The sequence below is a fragment of the Micromys minutus genome, assembly GCF_963924665.1.
Source record: "Micromys minutus genome assembly, chromosome: 31".
In the NCBI taxonomy this organism is placed as follows: Eukaryota; Metazoa; Chordata; class Mammalia; order Rodentia; family Muridae; genus Micromys; species Micromys minutus.
The window spans coordinates 20,488,078-20,510,575 of record NC_137966.1 but is presented as its reverse complement, the minus strand read 5'-3'; the positions used below and the strand labels follow the sequence as shown (position 1 = coordinate 20,510,575).

Genomic DNA, 22,498 nt, shown 5'->3' with positions numbered 1-22,498 from the left:
CACTCACTCTAATCTAAAAAAAAATTTCACTTTGTAGATAGGAATTCACAAATTAGCCCAGGGTAACCTGGAACATAAAGACACTCATCCTGGGGCTGTGATTGCAGGCATAAGTTACTATGCTTAATTTCTTCAATTTTCTTCGTTTTTCACATTCTCTGTGTGTATAAATATGTGTGTGACACAGTGGAAATACAGAGTTCAGAGGACAGCTTATGGCAGTCAGCTTTCCTTCTATTGTGTGGGCTCTACGGGTTGAAATAAGGTCCTTACACTTGACTATAGACACCTTTGTTTTACCTCTCTAGGTTCTGAGGGGACTCATAAATGATGGACGAGCTTAAGTAAGAAACACAAAAGACAAATCACCGTGCCTGAGCTGTCCGGAGCGTTCAGTAACGTGAACTCTCACGTTTTCTCACAAATGGCCCCAACTAATTATCTCATTACTTGAATGTGAAATTTACAGTGTGCCCATATGGAGGTTAAACGACAGACTGTGTCATGCAAAAGAACGGCTAGAGTGAATTATTCCTTAGACATCCCTGTATGGATCCAATGAGTATGGAAGAAAGAAAGAAAGAAAGAAAGAAAGAAAAGAAGGAAGGAAGAAAGCAAGAAAGAAAGAAGAGGAAGGAAGGAAGGAAGGAAGGAAGGCAAGAAGGAAGGAAGGAAGGAAGGAAAGTGATATGACCCAGAGGACAGAATGGCTAGAGGAACATCTGGTCTACCCAGACCACTGTTTATTTTGAAGGTACCTACCCTGGGCCTCTCATGAGCACTAAGCTACAGGTCTGTGTGTGTGTGTGTGTGTGTGTGTGTGTGTGTGTGTGTGTGTGTGTGTGTGTAAAACAGACCCTGTAAAGAAATTCACAAAGGCAGAAAAACTCAGAACACCAACTTACAGGTACCTTTTCAGACTAAGCTTTTATTTTTTGATATTACAAACCAGTTTTCTTTATTCACAAACCACTGTAAGTGATATAAACACTAAGTTCTAAAGACAGATATACACATTTTCTGGGTTTGCAGATTGAGTGATGTGTGTTAAGAAGTCACTATATGCCACATTAATCTTTTTTTCCATAATTCATAATAGCAATAGTTATTTAGATAAATGAAAACATTCCAAATAAATATTGTTTTAAAAAATCCAAAATGTTTGTTTACACCTCTGACATGACAGTTTAAAACGACTTATCGGCAGCTCAGCGGAGTGCCTAGACAAAAGGTTCTGCGACATCGGTTGGCACCCACTTGCTCTAAATGATTTTTATTAAAACTACATACGGTTGTAGGGGAAAGTACAGTTCGTTGATGGAAATCAAAACCGCAAATGAGTTTTACTTTAGCCAGCACAGTAAGAATTCCATGTTTGTGATTTCATACACAATGCAGGTTCTGGGCTCGGAAAGCCAGGGCGACTGGGAGGAGTCTGTTGATCTTTTTGCAGCCCCCTTTCTATTCCTAGCTTGACCCCATCTGGGGTGTAATGCTACAGCATTATGATACATTGTTGCCTTGGATAGCATCAACCAAGTTCACACTGTAGCAGGCCAGGGGAGTGGGAACATGTTGTCAAATGGTCCCCCTTCCTGCCGGTCTCTGCCTACACAAAGAGGTCTGGTGAAAGAAGACCAGTTCCTAGATTTTTCTCTTCTCACCAGTTCAGCAGTCTCTCTCCCTTCCCCTCCTCGCCCTGTGCTTTTCCTTCTCTCCCAAACCATGATCATCTGTCTTAGATATCGAAGCTACAAAAAACTTTGTTTTCAAATCTCATGAAACTTTATTGATGGTTTAATATCCAACCGATCTTACGGGCATGCACGTAGGATGAGGAGGAAAAGCTGGATCACAAACACTTTTTTTTTTCTTTTTAAAGTTTTGTTTGGTTTTGATTTTTAAAGCAGAGTTGTTACAGCAGATTGGCAGGTTCACAGCGTGAGTTGATAACTTACTAAAGTGCGTGCCGTGGGGCCGGCACTGCACACACAGGCAGTAATACTACTCAGGGAACAGCTTGCTGATAGTTTAGAATTTAAATACAAAAACAGGAAGACCCATGACAGATACCCCAACTTAAGTTAACTTGTAAACAGGACAACATGGGGGGGATTCAAACAGAAGAAAATTACAAGCTGCAATTTTTCAGCTGTGGTGCTCTGGCCCTGCTTCGAGGAAGGATGGGGCATACACTGTTCTTTGGGGAGGAAGAACAGGTTTGGTTTTTGTCTTGTTTTTAGTTCCTTCTGACAATTGTCTTGGGCCTTGGCAATAGAAGTTAACATACCAGTTTCAGACAACCCTGGGGCACTGGGGAGAGGGAAGGGCCGGCTCTCACAGACTGAAAAATTGCAAGTTGCTCACAGCGCAGTCATGTTTTCAAAAAGTATCAAGCTGATGAAAATACTGTGATTATCTCTATTCAATGATTGCGATACTTGTAAAATGCGACTATAAATCCAGATATGATTCTCATGTAATTCCATAAAAATTATATGTCTGTCTCTAACAGTTAATCTACTAAGCTAAAACTAAAGCCTCAGAGACTGTTTCTAGAACATAACTCCACTGCACAGATGTAAATTTTATACATATTTTTAACTGGTACAAAGAATTTAAGTTTTTATTACTTTCTTTTTTGGAAAAAAAGAAAAAAATAGAAACAGTGTTTTTTTTATCACCTTTTTATTAATGTTAATTTTCCCTCCCATAATATAAAAGTCAGCAGTGATATCAATAATTTCTCATACTGGAAGAAATATAAAAAGAATGCTTATTGATGGCCTAACTAGTAGCCTTTGCTTAAATAACTAGTGGGTAGGTAAGAAGCTGAGAACGGCGGTGGAATGACAGGAGGGCGGGCTGGCACAGTTTTCTTCAACTGCAATCTCCGTGCTGTAAGAAGCGGGTTCTCAGCACAGCCTTTGGCTTCACTTTGCCAGGAATAACTTAGAACCATAGATTTATGATAGTTGGTGCAGTGGGTCATTTAGATTCATCAGTTACTATATATATGTATTTATATATATATATATATATATTCTTTTTTTTTTCCTTTCAGCCAAACCCCAGTCCCAAACCCCTAAGCCCCTCCCAGCCTCCCCTTTCATGAATAAAATCATATAGATGCAGAAAGAATGACTCGCCACTTACAGTCTTCCCAAACAGCTTAACCCCAGTAGCTTCACGTTCGGCATATATAATTCATTTACATAATATAGCACTCTGGATATGGCCCTAAATCGATTCTTATTCATATCTAGTGTCTCTAGATCAACCACAAAAACTCCTACAGCCAGCAACTGAACTACAAAAACCTTCAGAAACCAAAGACCCACGATATTAAAATACACAGAACAAAATATCTGAGGTATAAGATAAAAAATGTAATTTTTCCTCTTTTTGTTTTTGTTTTATTTTATTATTATTATTTTTTTGATTTTTTATTTTTTTATTTTTTTGTTGTTGTTTCTTTGAGTTGCTAAAGTGATGTCCTACTACATGTGTTTCAACACTCAGGCCTCGGGAAGCTTCCTCTCTCCCCACATTGGAAGGTTTGTTTGTTTGTTTGTTTAATGGTTTTATCATTTAATATGGAGCAAAACGGTTGTATCCCCCTCGGTATATACTAGCCTGCAATGAAGAAAGAACGAGACCCACATCATCAGCATGGCTCCTAGTCTTGGCATCGGTCAAGGGCGCAAAAGCATTCTGAAACAAAGCAATTTGAGGGGTGTGTTTTTTTACATGTTGCCTTTTGTAACATGTGGATCATCAAAAAGACTAATGTAAAAAAAAAAATAGACACTCAAAACCAACCAAAATAGAGGACACCCCCTTCCCCATCCCAGGACCTTGTCAGAAAGTTATAATGGCGGTCACTCCTGACCTCCTCCTGTAAACTCCTTATGAAAAAAAAAAAAATCCCAGAAACTGAACTGGGTCTGCTGGTCTACCTATCTGCTATGAGGCCTACAGTTTACAAATGGGAAAGTGGATGGATAGGAACTGGCTTATTTTACCGGTTCGTTTTTTTAATGAGTGGATTAATTGATATGATGTTGCACTGGGAGAAACTCTATGAATATTCAAAGGCGGTACTAGACACCTTTCCACAAGTGGCCTAGGTGTTGAAGCGGGGTTGTTGGATGCAATGCTGAAATACAATAAAAGCCTGCATCTAGGTTCGGCTAGGCAAGCTACAGATTCTGATGCTGCCTCAGTGGGGGTGGGGCGGAGGGCACTGCTGGGTGTGATTAAGCTTGTGTAGAACACAGGCTCTTCTACGCCTGCTTGGGTTTCTATGACCCAGGATACAGGGAACTGTTTAACCATTGCTTCCTATGGCTATGAGGTGACCAGTTATTTGCGATTCCAATGAATGTCCATGGGACTGAGTTTAGGGAGAGGACTAAGATTCTGAACTCAAGCAGAAGACTGCGTGCCAAGGCGCTGCATTGATCGAATGTGCTCCCACGAGATGGATATGTCTTACTGGACTGAAGAGTGTTAGTGCATAGAACAAGTACAGGCAAATTCACCCTACCCTCACCCCCCCACTTCGCCCTCCCCCTTTCCCTTCCCAAAACAAAATACAAAAACAAAACAAAACCGGTAGATTTCCCACCCTCCAAGAAGAAAATAAAAGAAAACCAACAAAACAAACAAAAACAAAAAACAAAAACAAACAAACAAAAAAAAAAGACAACCCCCAAAGCCAGCTGATTCCTTAATTTCTTATGTACTAGGCACACACACAAAGTGTGCCCCTCTGTCTACTTTCTCTCCTGGGCGACTATAACTTTAAACATGAACTGTAAAAGGGGAGGAGAGGCAGGCAGATGCTCAGCTGCCTGACAGCAGAGGCCTGGAAGTCTGCAGCTTAGCTCCTCTGAAGTCTGTGCTGGGGCTGGAACCTTGGGGCTATGTGAATGAGCACAGCAGCAGGGGAGGGAAGGGAAAAAAAAAGAAAAAAAAAGTTCTGCATTGACACTGCATTCCGTTAGTGATGGATTTAATTATCAAAATGACTAATTATTCCATTAAGGTAAGTGCTCGCTAGGTGAGACTTGCAAAATTAGAAATATAATAACTTACATGCACTACATTGCCAAGAAATTAAGACATTTATCAAGTTTACTGGGAGGATTAATGTGGCATTTTAGCTGCTGTTAGCACAAGAGACAAATTCAATTAAGAGAAAGTGAGAGGACTTGAACCATCAGCCCTTCCTGAGGCCCCAGATGGGGTGGGGGCAGGGAAGACTGCAGGAGGAGCAGAGGACAAGGAGGAGCTGCTACTCACCATGGCACCAACGCCGTAGGTGGGGGCTGGAGCAAGTGTGTGGTGGTAGGGGTCGGCAGCATAAACTCGTCCGTAACTGCAAAGGGAAGAAGAGGTGAGAATGGTCTGTGATGCACACTGATGATGTACTCTGGTTACAGTGTGATAACGTCAGCAAGGAGACACAAAGAACCCAGACAGCATGGAGGGGTCATCCCCATTCTAAAATATGTAAAAGCTCCTCTCCAGGATAAGAAGAAGCTCAGACTGAGCCTGGGCGTCCATTTGACACAGCCGGTCAATATGGATGTATTTCGTATACAGTCATGTTCAAGTTCATGATGGGGACCGGTTCTGAGATGGGCATCATCATATGATTTTGTCTTTGAAATATCACAATGTACATTTGCACAAACAATCAAACCTTGGTGGTTAAAAGTCTCAGGAGAAGACTCCACAGATGTGGCATATAACTGTAAACACACAAACACACACACACTCACTCTCACATGCACACACACACACACACACATACATGGATACAGAGATGCACGCACATACATGCACACATATTCTCTTCTACTGTGATGTTACTACTTCAGAGTCTGAGGCAGACAGGAAGCAAACAATAGAGACTGGTCTTGAGAAACCCAGTATCCCAAACAGAATTTAATGCTCAGCAGCAGATGAGCTAAATTGTCACCAAGCAAATGAGATCAGGCCCATTAGAAAGGGTTCAGTGATTTGTCTGGGCAGCTTTTGCCCAATACTTCAGATTGACAAGGAACAGCTGTACTAAGATGAAATAGTGTAAAGGGTCTCTGGGGTCCCTGGATCATACTCAGAAATCACAGTTTGGTTTGGTTTCAATCTTAGTATCTTAGACTCTCATCTAATCTTGGGATAGTTCTTAACACAGGGACATTTGAAGCAGGAATGCCTTTCCAGGGTGATGTTTATACTTGATCTGGAATAGTACAAGTCTTTGCTATTTGACATTCATCCTCAGATAGCTTTCTGGAGATGATTTGAACAGTGAGATTTTTATCGTTGTTCAATGCTCAGACACAATCTTAGGATAAGGTCCATGGCAGGGGAGTGTGAAGTAGAGACTCTAGCACAGGTGGTTTGTGAAGAGTATGTTCTTGAAAGAGTTAAAATTTTAAGCTAGCTCCACTAACCCCACCTTGAGGACAAGTATGTCTCAAGGCTACGAACAAAGTAACATGTTCAAAGAAATGGCCCAACCCCAGACCATCTAGTCTCGATAAGGTCTGGCTCTTCAGTTCTGAGAAAAACAAGTATGAAGGTCACTCTGCCCCAAAATAGAGTAGCCTAGAGTTGAGTCTGAGTCCTGTCCAAAGTAAGCAGTGTGCAGATTTGAATGAGCCAATGAAATTGCTATGCACTTGTTGCTAACTACCTATGTAATTTTCCCTATAAATATGTCCTCCTAATTGAGTTCTGGGTCGACTCCTCTATCTCCTGCATAAAATATGAGTCATTCCCAGAGCTCTGGTCTCCTTCCCCCTAAATAAACCTCTTGCCTGATTGCAGCAAGATCAGCTTTCTGTGAGTTCTTGGGTTCCTGTTCCCCTGGTACTAGAGTGAGGAGCTTCCCCAATTCGGGGATCTTTCACTCTCTAGAGAAGAAAGAGGCAGGCCTAGAAAGAGAAAAGAGGGAAGCAGGGAACACTGAGCTGGAGGCCCGGTTTCATCTGATTCTGCTGGTTGCATGTTAGAACTGGTCTCTCCTGGGAGGCAAGTCCCTAAGCTAATTAATGCCCAAGTAGTACCAATGTCAGCTAAGGACTTCCTCTGAGGTGGGAGATTAAGTGCCCAGTTGAAATAGCTTTCATTAGTAGAGAGGCAAGTGTGGGCTGGGTTGGGCATGGCTAAGCTGCACTAGCAAAGAACACTCACAGCAACCGAAAGATAAAGGATGCCCCAGACCCACTTAGTAGTCTTTTTTCTTTTTTGTATAAGAATGAGTTAATTTACACTATCAACCAGAGGAGACTCATTGTTGATCCCTTGAAATGCAAGTTGAGCATTTTTTTAAAATCTTTTTTATATTTTCCTTCTAGTCACTCCTCTCCGAGTCTATTAAAAACAGGAATCGAGGCAAGACACTGGGGCAGGACTTTGGTCTAGTACCAACATGGCCATAGCTTAGGTCCTTGCACTCCTGGTTACTGGGTGAGAACCTGTCTGGTTGGCCAGCTTGGTTGTTTACATAATAAACCAAGTGAACGATCGTTAAAGTTTCAGATTCCAAGTTAGTTCCCAGGTAGACAAAACAGCAGATGATTCCAACTTCATCAGGGACATCCTATGCGTGCTCTCTAACAGTCACACCCTTCCTGCATATTTCCAAGGGAAAGAAGCTGACATCATCCAGTCTAGCACCCAACCAGGGCTCACTGATCCTCAGAAGGGTTGCTGCAATGAATCCTTCTGTTCAGATGAGCACTTGTCTTCAAAGCTAATGAGTGGTTAGCTCACACTCCCCTCTCTTTCATTTAATTTCATCAGAGATCCCACTTTTTATAAAAAGTAGTAGATTCGAGGTCAATAGTAAATGCATGAGGGTGGGCTAATGTGGCATGGGGTCTGACTTTATTTGATTTATAGTGCTTCTTAACATTTCACCTGGTAAGACTTGAAAAAAATCCTAGGGCATAGATATGTTTAGTGGTAGTCCACAGAGTTCGGAAAAGTGAGTGTGAAGACAGACATTTAGGACAATCTATTTCTCATTTTGAGAATAGTTTGACTGTTGCAACAGTGTCCACTTTGGGTTGGGGAGATAGCTGAATTGGTCAGGCATTTGTTTTGCAAACAGGAGGACCTGAGTTAGAGTCCCCAAACACATATTTTCAAAAATGCCAAGTATGCTGGCACTGGGAAAGTAAAGGCAGTGAGTCACTGTGTCTTAGTGGTTATTCAGTTTAAATAACTTGACATGTTCTGGAACCAGTGAGAAGTCATAAAAATATAAATAAGCAAAACCCCTCAATAACAAAACAACAATAACAACAGCAACAACAACAAGGGTGTGTAATGTCCTGAGGGGTGACTCTGGAGATTGTCGTCTGGCCACCACAGACAGGCACATATGTGTTTATATACCTGCATCTAAGTCTCTGCTTTTCCTAAGGTATGGATGAAATGAATGGAAGGATAGCTCCATTTTCCTGTCCTTTTTGGGGCTTTAAAACTGGGCATACATAGCTCAACCTTTGCAGAAACTCCCGAGGTAATAGTTTAGAAACACACTCTTCCAAGGCTAAAGAAAATACAGCAGCCTCAAACTATTTCTCTCAAAAGAGAATGCTCTGCTTCTCTTCAGGGTGACCTCTACCTTCAGAATACCATGGTTTTATGATGATTAATAAATTTCATTTCCACTGAGGAAAAGGGACCATGTCAGCTCTAACAGAGAGCAAGGAAGCTTCTTTTCAAATGCTAATTCTAAACACGCCCTTGTGTGACAGGACAGTTTAGACACAAGGTTATTAGGGGAAATGGGGACTTGAGCAGTACTTCCTCAGCAGACATGCCAGGCACGTAGACACCCCAATGTCCTCAGAGAGAACAAAGGGCTACAGTTCTCAGGAACCTCCAAAGAGTGAGGGCAACATGGCTTCGGGTCTCATCTGGGATGAGATTAACTTTTACATTGCCATTTCTGTGTAAAACTGGACAAGACGTGATCAGGCTCAAATTCTTCTGGACCCAATTCCAACAAACCAGCAATCTCAAAAAATGTGAAGCATTTTCACTGCAGTCCACATTCCACATTGCTACATAAGACACCAACCAATGTTTCAGCAGATCCAACTCAGCAACCTTCACCCAACTCAAATCCATTCAGATTGAATGCCATTTATAGTCTAAGACCCATGTAATCTGACTGTCCATCCTTTAATTTTAATTCATCCATTCATTTCTCTACTGAATTAAATGTAAACCTATATAAATTGTATTTTATTAGTTTTTTTCATAGACTCTAGAATCATATCCTCTATTCATCTTTTAGTGTCTTGTCTACCCTTAGTGTCACATGGCATGTATCTGGTAATTTCTTTTATTTTTCTATACAGTTGTTCACCTTTTCCCCTCATGGTAAGAAAGGCTGTGTCTGCTCTATAAACATAAACCATGTAGATGAGGGAGTAGAGAAGAGGAGAGAACCAAAATTCTAAAGATGCTGAAACCCGTAGTATATTTTTCATAATTTAAAAAATTATATATGTATATATATGTATACTTATATGTGAATATAATTTTTAAAATTACATACCCATATACATATACATTTATTGTGTGTGTGTGTGTGTGTGTGTGTGTGTGTGTGTGTGTGTGTGTGTGTGTGTTGACTGAACCATGAGGCTTGGCTGGTTGACCAATGAACTTTAGGAGTCTGTCTGTATTGATTTCCCATTTCTCCAATGTGGGGGTTACGGACACATGACCATGCCTAGTACTTTAAACTTGGGATTTAAACTAGGGTTTACAGAGCAATCACTCTTTCCCACTGTCCAGGACCATACTGCACATTCTACCAGTAGAAATATTCTTTAGGCTATACTTGCTAAACATTTCCCTTAGCCATTGACAGACAGTAAAAACCTTTCAAGGACCTGGAAAACATCTGGGGATTCTTGAAATGGAATATGGAGGCTTGTACCCCTTCTAGGTTACAAACACCAGACAAATAGCCACGAAATATAAATCCTTGTAATAAAGTGAAACACAGATCATGGGAGCCTCCACTGTTGGCTGCTTCATCATGGTTCCCAGCCAGAAAGCCTCAAGCTAAAACGGGAAGGTAACATAATGTCCCTGGGGAGAATTTCAAGAGCTTTCATATCCAAGTTCTGTTTTTACACTGTCCTTGGTCCTCTATGTCAGACAAGACTCCTCTCTTTCTCAGATACAATCCTTCCCACTCCCAAATAGTGTGCCTCTGTCTGAACTCCACCACATTCCCATTTGAAATACACGAGATCCAAACTGATGTATTTGAAGACTATCCAGAGAGAAAAAAGAAGATTAGGGTGCAAGGCTTCTCACTTGGAGTCTCACAAGCTGCCCTCCCTCCCCTACTGCCCAAGCTCCTCCCTCCCCTACTGCCCAAGCCATTGATTTCAGAGGCAACAGAAAGGGTCTATCCTAATACGTTCTCAGATACTTCTAGTAATCAAATAACAAATGCTGTGGTATCAAGACCTACCTAAGTTAGACATCCCAGATGAAGATTCAATTACTATACTTGAACTCAGTGTTACATTGCAGTGAAGTAAATGATTCTTCTAACAGAATCTATATTTTTGTTTGTATGCATATGCATGTGCAGTATGTGTGTGTGCACACACGTGTGTTTGTACATGAATACTGATGTATGTAGATAGCAGATGTTGATATCAGGTGTACGTGTGAGTCTAGAGGTTAAAGCTCGGTGTCTCCTTTGCTGTCCAACTGAATTTACTGAGAGGGGGGCCTTTTGCTGACACCGGGTGCTTGCACATTTGGCTAGTCTAGCTAGCCAGCTTGCTTGAGTCTCACTGGCACATGATCTGGCTTCTCCATGAGTGCTGGGGATTCTATCTGGCATCCTCATACCCGCATGGTAAAGGCTTTACCCATTGAGCCATCTTTCCAGCCCCAAATTTGTATACTTTGAAAAAAATGTTTTCTGAATCCTACTGAGACATAGAAACAGAGCTTATGATGACTGTTTCCAAAAATCTAGTTAGGACAAGCTGGGTGGTAATGAAATCTCATGTGCCTGTGTGAGTCGCCCAAGCAGAGTTTTAACGGTGTCATGTTTTCTGCTAAGGATATACTAAGTGCAGTGTAATTAATTTCGCTCCTTTTCAATTAAGAGTCTTACACAATCTTTTTAACATCACCCTCCCATGACTCTTGTCTCAGAGACAGCTGGAAGAATCCTTGTGGAACAGAAAGTTGGGTGAATTCTGTTTCCCCTTCAGATGGAGTTTATAAGGTGATGTGGTCTTCCTAGCCAGTCCAATTGTGTCAGAAGAAGACTGACATGTCTTCCTGCAAGAATGGCTGTGGAGGGGACTTTCACATTGCCTTGTTTTACTATGATAGTGAGTTCTTCCCAGTCTGTACAGTGCTTTCAGGGACTACAGTGTGACTTCTTTTTACAGCTGTGTGTAGGCATTTAGGAAATTGAATCCAGGCTAAGCATATACTCACTGAAAAGGTATCAGGGCTCAGTGGTTCTGATGCCTGCTATCTGGGGAGCTCTGGGGGCTAGACAGTGGACCTTCTTTTTCACTTTCTTAAGGAGAGCCAACAAGGTCTGAGCCTTATCATGCTCACTGGCCACCCCTGTGTCCACTCTTAGGAAGACACTCTGAGCTAGTGAGGAGGGAGGAGGCGGAGACTTAAGTTGTACACAGACTTTTTATTCCACCTAAATAGTCTCCTTGGTCTATACCTCTCTTCTGGTGACTTCTGAGAAGTTTGAAAGATGGGGATTTAAAAGATTCAAAAGGAAGCTCTTTGGCTTTCTTCACTGCTTGCAGAAAATACTGTTGAGTTGTTAACTTCCCCCTTTCCAGAGGGGAAAGCATTAAGAACACCCATGATCCTGACCAAGTCAGCGATTGTTTGGGCCATGCTCTCTGCTCTTCCAGGCGACTGGAGGGGGGAAGAGCAGCTATAGTCCCTTAGAGGAGAAGGAAGGACACTCAAAGGCACATGGCGTTTGGTTTATTCTATTTCCTAGAGCTAGTGTTATTCCATCCATCACTCAGCAACCATTTGTTCAGTTCCCAGCATAAGAGTTATGAGCATCACATTTCTTAACTCACCAGTTACTGCTTTTTACTTATAAAAGCAGGCAGGCAAGCGAGCAAGCAAACACAGAAACAAAAAACCCTACCGCCTGACAGAGACAAACTTACAGACTTTAACATGGGGGATGGCTAATCAAAAAAGAATCTTTGTAATTCTGTGGATTCACACTCTCATAAATCCCATGGGCTTTCTCTGAGCTCAGAATGGAGGAAATTTTCTCCCTTCAAAGACTCAAGAAATATTGCTCAAACTATGTTAGGCTTCTGCTGAAGACCTTTCTTATTCCTGGATCGGACTGTGCTGACTTACTTTTGAAATGAGTAAAAATTCTTTCTTTCATGCAAGTAAAAGTATCTATCAGACAACCCAGGAGGTTCAAGACAATAAAAATTTCCCTGGGCATTTACTGGGTTCTACCATCTTCTCACTTTTAGGCTAGGGATAAAATAACATGCTCCATCTGAGAAAGGTTTTGAGATATGTGTTTGCTTTCTTGTGTCTTTGACAAAAGGCTGGGCATCCACAGCTTAAAGAAAGGAAGTCCTATCTAATTTCTACCTTAAGTTTAGTGGATCTTGACTATTCTCCTTGTGGTACCCAGGACACAGGGAGGAATGTGTGTATGCTATTTGCTTATTTCATTTAAATTCTATCTGGGTTCGTAGTCTATGGGGCGGATGCATTGCACAATCAGAGTGGGCCTCCACCCCTTATCAAATCCTCTGAAGAAGTGCCTTGTGGGAGTAGAGGTGTGTCTTTTAATCTTTGAGGTACTTTTAAACCTGGTTGACCATGAAGATAAACCTTCTAGGGTCATAGTAGCCAGTCTTTGGGACACACCTTCCAGGAGTAATGGCTCATATCCAGACACCAACAGATCTCCCCAGTGTCCTTACAGGAAGGTTTGACTTACTGCACCACAGACTCCACATTTTGGCTTTCTGTGATGGGATAAAGACCCATTTTAGAAATATTAAGATGAAAACTTTTTAATATGTATTAAATGAATTCAGAGGGCAATAGTTAATCCTGTTTCTATTCACCCTCCTATGGAGTGACCAACTGGCATCTGAATATCAGGTCTTAAAATTTCCTCTATAATAGTGTGCACATTTGCAAATACTATTTCTGAATCATAGATGCAACACAACTTCTTCTCCCCCAAAGCTCAAAATTAGGAAAACTGATCCAGATTCAAAACTCAAAACACCTAAAAGTTAGCTCCTCATGCATCCAAAGCTCTAATGTAACAGTGGAGATGCAAGGCAACTCCATTTTTCTCCACAAGGCTCTAGTCTTTCAGATCTGAGTCCTCACTCACTTCTTCAGCTGGCACTTAGAAATTAGCTTCAGAAATCACTGAGCACAGACTCAACCTTATGATTGTCCTGGTTGCCCCCAAAGTGGGACAGAATGCCTCCTCTGAGCTCTGTAGCATCAGTGTGTGAGTCTCACAAATTTTTCTTTCTCTCCTTTTAAATTATTTCTTTTGCACACAACTTTGTGATGATCATGAATGTTCACACCAACCTAATACCCAAGAACTTTGGACTCCACATGTCTGTCAAATCAGAACCATTTTTCTTGTCATCTGTAAGAAGTTTCCATACTTTGTGTTAGTCCAAATCTCAATGGGGCAGGTATGAAAGAAGCAAACTAACAAATAAACAAACACCCTTGATTCTAGATTTGCCAAGCAGAACAGAAGCCAGCCACTTAAGAAGACACAGTAAATCCCATTTTAGGCCTTGCAGTAGGTTAGTCTGGAATTAATGCCTCATCTGACATAGCCACCCACTTAAGACAACGTCTTATAAACCTCCATTCTCTGTCTTAATACCATTGTAAAACCCAGTAGGAATTTCCCATCATGTTTTGGGATCCCAGCTTAAAACACATAGTCATAGGACTATTTGGGTCCTTCATCAGCTCTGTGATCTGATAATCCTGCAGAGAGGTAGAATGGAACAGTAGCTAAGGTTCCTTGGGGTCCCCTTCCCCTCTGCTACCTGCTAAGTAAAGGCAGGAATCCAGACAGTACCACTTACAAGCGCAGTGAGGACCTGATGAGGCTGATGGGCCACTAGCTTGTAAGATACCAAACAGGCATCAGTTAGTGGCTGAGAATGCTGTAAATGATGGCTCCTGCCTATTGGATATGTAGGATGGGGTACACATGCAAGACCCACCCTGGGTTGGGATGAGATTTGGGATACTGGTCTCTTTTATGCTTATGCAAGGAGATCAAAGATTCCTAGAGGTAACAAACCTAGTGAGAAAGACATAGGTTCTGAAATCTGAACCTCAAGTTATTTCTTTCTACTCTAACAACAACAACAATGACAATCACCACACACATGCACACAGTCACACACAATGTTTTACTTGGAAACACATTAAAGCATAAAGTTGGGGGCACAGTCCTAATAAATTCTATGTTACTCTAGTATAATTTAGTTTCAAAGAAATAGAGTAAGAGCTACAAATATGAGCCCCATATATTGTTTATAATCTCCAATAGTCACAGTATTGTTTTTATTTATTTATCTTAATATGTATTGAACTAAACTTTTTAATAGTTATTAATGGAATGACTTACTTGTTTATGAATTCTGCTGCAAACTTTAGACTTAGAAATACAGATGGGCCAACCACAGCTTAGCGCTCAAGTCAAGAGAGTATAAGACCCACATCCAGAAAAGACTTTAGAATTCTTCTTACCAGTGGATAGAAAGGATTTCCAAAGTGTGTGCCTAACTCTGATATGGAACCACCTGGGAGAACTTGCTACAATGCTGATCTTCAGGTTCCTCTTTCAGATACAGGAATCTAACGCCCAGGGTGGAGGATGGGTGAGGGACTGAATGGGCCCTGTATCCAAATTAGGTTTCACACCTTGAACTTCATAATGCTACCTCTTTCCTGAGGCCTCGCTGTCACTTCCTTCCACTTAGGCAAAGTCAGAGTTATCTATATTTCCCTAATTTTACCAGGTAAATGGATATGGACATTTTATTTTTATGAGTACATTTTATTGTTATTGCATGCCATAAGCTTGGAACAGTGCCTCATACACAGTAAGATTGCAGTAAACGGGGCGATGAGTAATTTTTTTTTTTTTTTTTTTTTTACTAAGTACCTTTGCTTACATGTTTTCTCTGCACCTGCTACTTCCGGCAAAGTGCACATCACACTCCAGTGGAAACAGCACCAATTAACCACAAATCAGTTTTCTCCATGACAACTTTGCTGAGTAGTCAGAACATGGAGGGAGAACAATTAGAGGAAACTTGCTGAAGGGTCCATTAGAGGAAATGACCAATTTAGCAACTTCCTCTAAATATTATCTGAAAGCTTATTGCAGGTGTGTGCATACATGTGGGCTCAAAGGGACTGAAGAGAGAAACAGTGCTCGCATCCAGTCTGGTGCCCTGGATGTGCCAAATATTGCTTTTTTATTAAGAGACCTACCTCACAGCAACCAGTTCCAACAGCTTTTTACTATTTTCATTTAGCTAAGTTTTATTTTCACACACACCAACCCCAGGTTGGGTACCATAAGCACTGGGACATAGGGGTGCTTTTGTCTGTGAATTCTGGGGCTTGGAAAGCAGGTATTCATGATCATGCAACGAGGACTTTACTGGCTGAGCTCTTTGCTGTGGTAAGTGTTTGTGTGTGTGTGTGTGTGTGTGTGTGTGTGTATTTGTGTACATATATGGCTTATTACATGCTTGCACACAGAATTCAATCAATAATAGCAAGTTACTGATGCACACTGAATAATTCAATAGAGCCCACAAAAGAGACAGCTATTACAAGGGCAAAGGACTCTGTGTAATCTCCTATACTAGGAAACAACTCTCATACCGTACTAGAGGAAGAGATAATGGTTGATAATCCTAGGAGACAATCTACTGGTAAATCTAGAAGGTAGATTACATATTTGTTTGCTCAAGGGGAGAAGAACCACACTGAACGTAGGTGGCACCATAGGGACAGGGTCCCAGACTCAATAAAAAAGGCAAAGGCATTCATTTTTCTCTGCTTCCTGACATTAGATGCACTGTGAGCAACTGCCTCACACTTGTGCTTTTCCCAACTTGCTGCTGTATCTTCCCCTCCACGACTATACCCTCAAACTGTGAGCTAAAATAAAACTCTCTTTTCCTCAAGTTTGTTTGGGCAGGCACTTGGTCATAGCATTAAAAAAAGTGACCAACACAGGAGTCACATGTGCCCTATATCATGTCCTGCTTCTTCTCGTGTGAAATAGTATTCCAAAACAACTATTCCTTAAAACCCCATGGCCAAAGGTCCCTGTAGGCTGTCACCACACTTCCGAGCACCAGGCGGAGGCTTCCTTTCCCCTGTTCTTTTCATATAAAGCTCTGGTCACTCTCAAGATCTCTAGCTCACTGTTAATTTAATAAGGTCAACATGAATCCTCCAGTGGTTATGGAAAATGCTACGTGGTGTCACAGCCACCTAATCTTAACTTGTCTGAGCTGCCTCTCTGAGCTCCTGCTACCTTCCTGATATCTCTGGCATACACACTTGCTCTGACCTCTCTGGGTATTTTGCTGCTGAAACCGAAAACATGCCTAATCGCATAGCCTTTGCACTGGTTGTATGTGCAACCGATTGAACTCTTGTCTGTAAAGTCTGGGGCAATGATTAGTTTCAACTATCAACTTGCCACAACTTAGAATCTCTTTGGGAAAAAGTCTCAGTTGATTGTCTTTATCAGGTAGCCCTCCATGCTAATGGAGACTGCTTTGACTGTTAATTGAGTAGCAAGACCCAGCTCATGCTAGGCAGTACCATCACCTGATCAGGTGGGTACTGGTCTACCTAAGACTGAAGCAAACTATGATGCAAGAGTGCAACACATATTGCTTGTATCTTTCTTGCCTTTGAGGATAGCATTACATGACTGGATGCTTTATCTCTTGCCTTGGTATTTCCTGTGTGAAGAGCTCTAGCTTAGAGCCACAAGTAGAACAGACCTTTATTGATTTTTTATTGGTTGTTTCCAACCACAGCAGTAGAGATGAAATACTTGGTTCATTCCTTGACTAGATTCTTGTGTCTTTGCAATGTCTCCCTCATCTGGAAAGCATTTCTGATCATGGAAGCTGACGCTACATGGCACCTTAACGTCCACTTCCCAATCACAAGTGCTTTTCTGATTAATTAGAGAATCCCAACTCTACCTTTTACATTTATTTTGGTTGCATTTTAATTGTTACTCTGTGTGCAGGAATGTTTACATGTGCATGGGTATGCATATGCCATGGCTGGCATTTGGAATTCAGGAAGACAATTTGTGAAATTAGTTCACTCTTAACATTCAACTTGTTAGGTTTGATGGCAAGCACCTTTATCCACGGAGCTACTCACTGGCTCTAGTCTAACTTTATATAAAAGTATATTCTATGCTTTTTGATGTATGTGGTTTGGAATATGATCTTCACTGAAATGGAAGCTTGTCTGTGGATGACTTATCCTGAATTATTTCGTGCGGTGACCTCAGGACTTAGATGCATCTCCAACATGTGACAATGGCTCCATAGTAACTATCAAACTTGAAAGAATTTCAGCCATTAAGTAACTTGATTTTTCAACCTCTGTTATTGGATAAGACCCATTTTGTTCTGATAACATTGCTAGTTCATCCTGAAAATGTTTTAGTGAATCATAAAGGCAGGAGGGTTTCACAAAAGGAAAAATCACACCAGACACCCTTCACATCGCTTGAAGACTCCAACCTATAGAAAGTTCTTGAGATTATATATTAATCAATGGCACAAGTAGGCTAGTAGACACAACAGCTAGGGCGATCTCTGCTTACTCCTTCTAGGATCAGCCCCATCCAGAAAAAACCTGACTCAGTCAAATACTGAAAATTTAGACTTGCTTAGTAAGAAAATTGTTCCCACAGAGTCTCACAGGCAAAAACATGCAATGAGCAACTACTCCACACAAGTAGCCGACAACAATCAATTTGAGGGCATCCTGCCAATATAAAGCATCCCCTTTCTTTGAGCATCCCAAAGAACAGATTATGACCTTGCTCTTTTGATGCAGGTGATGATCATCTTAACACCACCAACCTACAACCAAACTACCTGTTCACATTTCCCACCATTTGTGGCCTTTCCCAAGAGCCAACCTACATGAATTTTCAAAATAAAATCCAGCAAGCTTTGCAAGTCAAAATTTTTGAGAATTTTGATTTTTTTTCTATTCAATGCAGGAGATCAAACACAGTGGTTTAGTCTTACTAGGCACATTTTCTACGACCAAACTCATCCTCCGCCCAGCTCATTGATGTTTTTCTCAGGAATTGTTGATAGATACTAGGATGCAAGGACCTATCTTCTATGGGGCTGCTTTAGGAAACATGTGGGCTGTGTAGGATGTGCGTGCATTGAAATTTTGCAGCTTGCAAGGGATATATCCAAGATGACATTAATTGCATTGCAGACCTGCATTCTTATTTGGACTCTGTATGGGAAGTAGGTAGGCTAGCTGTAGAGGAATCTAATTGATATAAATATCTTTTCTTCCTGCTTGATTCAAAAGCCCAGGTTCAAATGAAACCTGGTGCACAAAACACAGTATTAATATGGCCATCAGAAAGAACAGTGGCATCTTCAAACTGTGATCCACATAAATTCATTAAAACGTACTGAACAACTATCCTGGAGAAGACGGAATAGGGGATAGCAGGCTGTGCTCATGTAAGCATTATGTGTTATTTCTTTATAGCAGGTTGCCTGTGGACCTGTTGCTAACATAACTGCTTTTCAGATCATGGGCATACAACTGGTATGTACTTTGATGTTTCCAGGCTTCAGTTTTTGATCATATGGCCTGAGACACACTGAAACACACATGAAGTATAGCAGGGAAGGTAGTGTGTCTGTATCAGCAGTACATCCACAGGTAACACTCACTCATATGTTAGTCCATTATTCCTCCCAACTCCAGGCTCTTCCAACCCATCTCCTTTTCTTGCTTCATTCTGGAAATGCTCAGTCATCCCTGAGCCCCAGGAAACTATTTCTCACTCTTTCAGTCTCAGAAATGCAATTACCAGTCCATCTTCCACCGTAAGGCATTAATGTGTTAACTGTGGCAGCACCTCTGACTGGGAGAAGCAGGGATTCATGAGCAGTGAGATAGGGGAGGAGAGAGCAGCGTCATTAGCATAGGAACTTTTGTAAATGGAGTACGCATCTACTTTGGAAAACGAGCTTGTGGAAGTAAGTCTTGGAGTAAAACCTTAACCCATTAACAATGCAGAGAATGCCTTTATAGATGACCCCAATGCAGAGACCTGTGTGACCCTGCCAGGAGCATGTTCCTGCCTCTGTCCCTGCTGTCATTCCTGCTCTCCAAAGATGCTGAAACATGTTAATAACTTTCACCTCTGTTTGCTACTCCACCAATAAAAGAATAAAAGATGCACGGTCTCTGTGCAGAGCTGGGAGATATGTAGGCTCTTGAACATATTGTATGTCATTCTCTTTGCTATGGTTGTTATAATTTGCTTTCCTTGGTCAAAAGTATTGCATTAGCAAAACTGTCTAGTAGGTAGTTTAATTAGCTCTCCCCCATCACATACAATGAGAGAGAGAGAGAGAGAGAGAGAGAGAGAGAGAGAGAGAGAGAGAAAGAGAGAGAGAGAGACTCCCTCAAGGCACTACCTAGGCACTTTTAAATAATTCCACATTTAATTGTGCAGAACCCCTTCAAAATGAAATTACAAGTGTTGTTTTGATGGACATGTCATGTTACTCTATTCACCAATGTCCCTGTTTTGAACACAAAAATAAACTGTCCTTTCTTTAAGTTCTGATACTTGAGATTATATGTTGAAGGAAAAGAAAAGAGGATCTTTAGCTAAAGGAAGAAAGATTCCCACTTCTTAAAAGACAGATGTAATTACATTTCCTAATGCCACTGGCTTTGTGGATGCAGTCTCTTATGGCCAATAATATTCCACGAAGATCCCAAATAATTCCCACTTCAATCTCTCCGAAGTAGATACAACATGTCAAAAAGAAATCACTGGAGTCACCTTGCATTCCTGAACTCCCTTGGTCACCATTTCACAACATGAGTACTGGTTATTCCATGAATTTTTTGTGCATTTGTTCATTGCAAGGTTTAGTCTTCTGAACCAGGCATCATTAAATTCAGAAATACAAGCGTCAGAGCATCAGAGTTAGCAAAATGCTTCATGTATTTCCCATAGGGCAGAGCCTAAGAGCTTCAGCTACACTCAAAACTACATGGTCTCTTTTTCTCTTTATAGAAACTAGACTTTCTACCGTGACTAACTGTAGCATGTGAAGAAGATTAAAAAAAAAGGAAAAAAAAAGGATACTGAGACTGAGATGGGGACATCAGGAAGGAGGAATGTCTGTTACCTGCAGAGGTGTTACAAGAAATTTCATCTGTTGCAACGAAGACGAACTGATTTCTGGAAGAGAAGATAAAATTCACAATACTGCTCGCTCAGGGGGAAACGTGCTCACTGGCAATTGGTTCCATGTTGCACAGGTGAAGGGTGGGGAGGGGCTGCTTCTGCATGGGTGTGGCAAGGAAATGTGCTGATGGACCGTGGGCTTGAAAAGCTTGGAAAGATCACAAAACAGGCATGCGGGACCACTTAAATGAAACCATGAGGGCGTCAGGATGTGGGCGTGTACAAGCTGTTGTGCCAGGGTATTAATACTGCGTGTTACCAAAGCATGCTGAGGTGCATGGCTAAGGGCAAGCTACTTCATGTTGTGTTTACATAGGACTTTTAATACTAAATTGATGCTACAACCTTTTTTAAAATAATGACTATTATTAGGAAAAGAGTGTACCAGGACTAACTAGGACTATCATAACACTCCATATATTACGATATACTATTCAAAACTATTTTTAAAAGGAAAGAAAAATACTTTCATTACACAAGAGAGCATGAGAGAATATTAAATGAAGCGAGGTTACGGATAATAATTTATCACACTAAGTTTATTTGAGGAAGACAAAACTCTCACTAACTAAAACAACACCTATATTTCCAAGTTACTTGATTTTCAAGGATGGGGGTTGGGCATGCACATGTGGAAGCCAGAGGACAAGTAATGGTATTATTCCTTGCCATCTGCCTTGTTTGAGACAGTATCTCTTGTTATTTCCTGCTGTGTACACCCAGCTCGTTGGCCTGTGAGCTTCCAAGGATTCTCCTGTCTCTCTCACACTGTAGAAATGCTAGAAGTACAGATACAAAGCACTGTGTTTGGTTGGAAGGGTCCTTGAGGGATTTGAACCTAAGTTCTTACAACTGCACAGCAAATGCTTTAACCACTGAGCTAAGTCCCCACTGTGCTTGATTTATTTTGTAAGATGCATATTGGAAAGAAAACAAACAAACAAACAAAAAGGAAATGCCTTTTCTCTTTGATTTATTAAATTCAGAAGGATGATAAAACTCCCTTAAGGCATTTTCAATGACGGCAGTTTCATAATGTAAGGTGTTCAAAGGCAGAGGTACCAATGATTCCTATAGACATTCAAATATCTATGCCTTGCTGTTTAGACTGACTTACTGAGATGGGTTAGGATCTTAAATGCCTTGAAAGCCCCCAAAGAGGTGCTGGGTTCACATTTGTTAGATTCTTACTGTGCACAGGGATCAAGAACCCGGATAAATGTATTTCTTGAAGAGTCTTAGTATAATTGCTTTTGTTCCAGTGTTGCAAAAAACATCCAGCAATTGAGCATTTCATCAAACATTTTAAAAAGGTTTTACTGTCGCAGGAAGTGCACCTCTGAATATAAACAGAGACACCTCTGGAATATTCTCTGAAACTTAGCATTCAACTAAAAACTGTAGTTGTTTCTAACCCAATACAATCCTAAAACAGTTATATACTCCCTGAAAATACTATCTTCTATAAATCTAAAGTCAAAACTAAGTTTGTTGATCATCTATCTTAAAACAATAGAAGTAAGTTTGGTTGTATCTTTGCTACATTTTTATTATGACCCAAACTTTTTGAAACTTAGAAACTACTGAGTTTTCCAATCCCTAGGCTTGAAGAACAATAAATGTGATATATCAATGAAAATCAAAGAGATACCGAATATGGAATTTGATTTGACTTCCATAAGAACTTGTGAGATTTGACATGCCTAAGCTACAGGTAGAGTATTCCCAGCATGCATCAGACAAGCACTTAAAAGGACCTCTATTCACAGGGTTCCTATGACAGGAGCTCAGCCATAGCTGAGCATGGCAGCCTTGTCCATTCACAGGTTGGGCTCTTAGAAGAAGCATTCCCATATGCATGCTGTGCTTAATTAT

The 22,498-nt window shown here is 41.0% G+C and overlaps 1 protein-coding gene across 4 annotated transcripts in view; it reads right to left on the bottom strand.

Annotated features, from left to right (window-relative positions):
• Nucleotides 1–908: 908 nt before the first annotated feature.
• RBFOX1 (RNA binding fox-1 homolog 1) overlaps nucleotides 909–22,498 on the bottom strand; it is a 335,551-nt gene continuing 313,961 nt past the window's right edge. For 2 of the 4 annotated variants that reach the window (XM_080942246.1, XM_080942245.1), the window contains exons 12-13: nucleotides 5,308–5,383; nucleotides 909–3,714 (exon numbers count right to left, since the gene is read on the bottom strand). In XM_080942246.1, coding sequence (XP_080798372.1) covers nucleotides 3,592–3,714; nucleotides 5,308–5,383 — 199 coding nt within the window. In that variant the 3' untranslated portion in view covers nucleotides 909–3,591. Of the gene's footprint in view, nucleotides 3,715–4,632; nucleotides 4,927–5,307; nucleotides 5,384–20,564; nucleotides 20,618–22,498 lie in introns of those variants that run through there. The other 2 variants (XM_080942247.1, XM_080942248.1) reach the window with 2 other exon arrangements.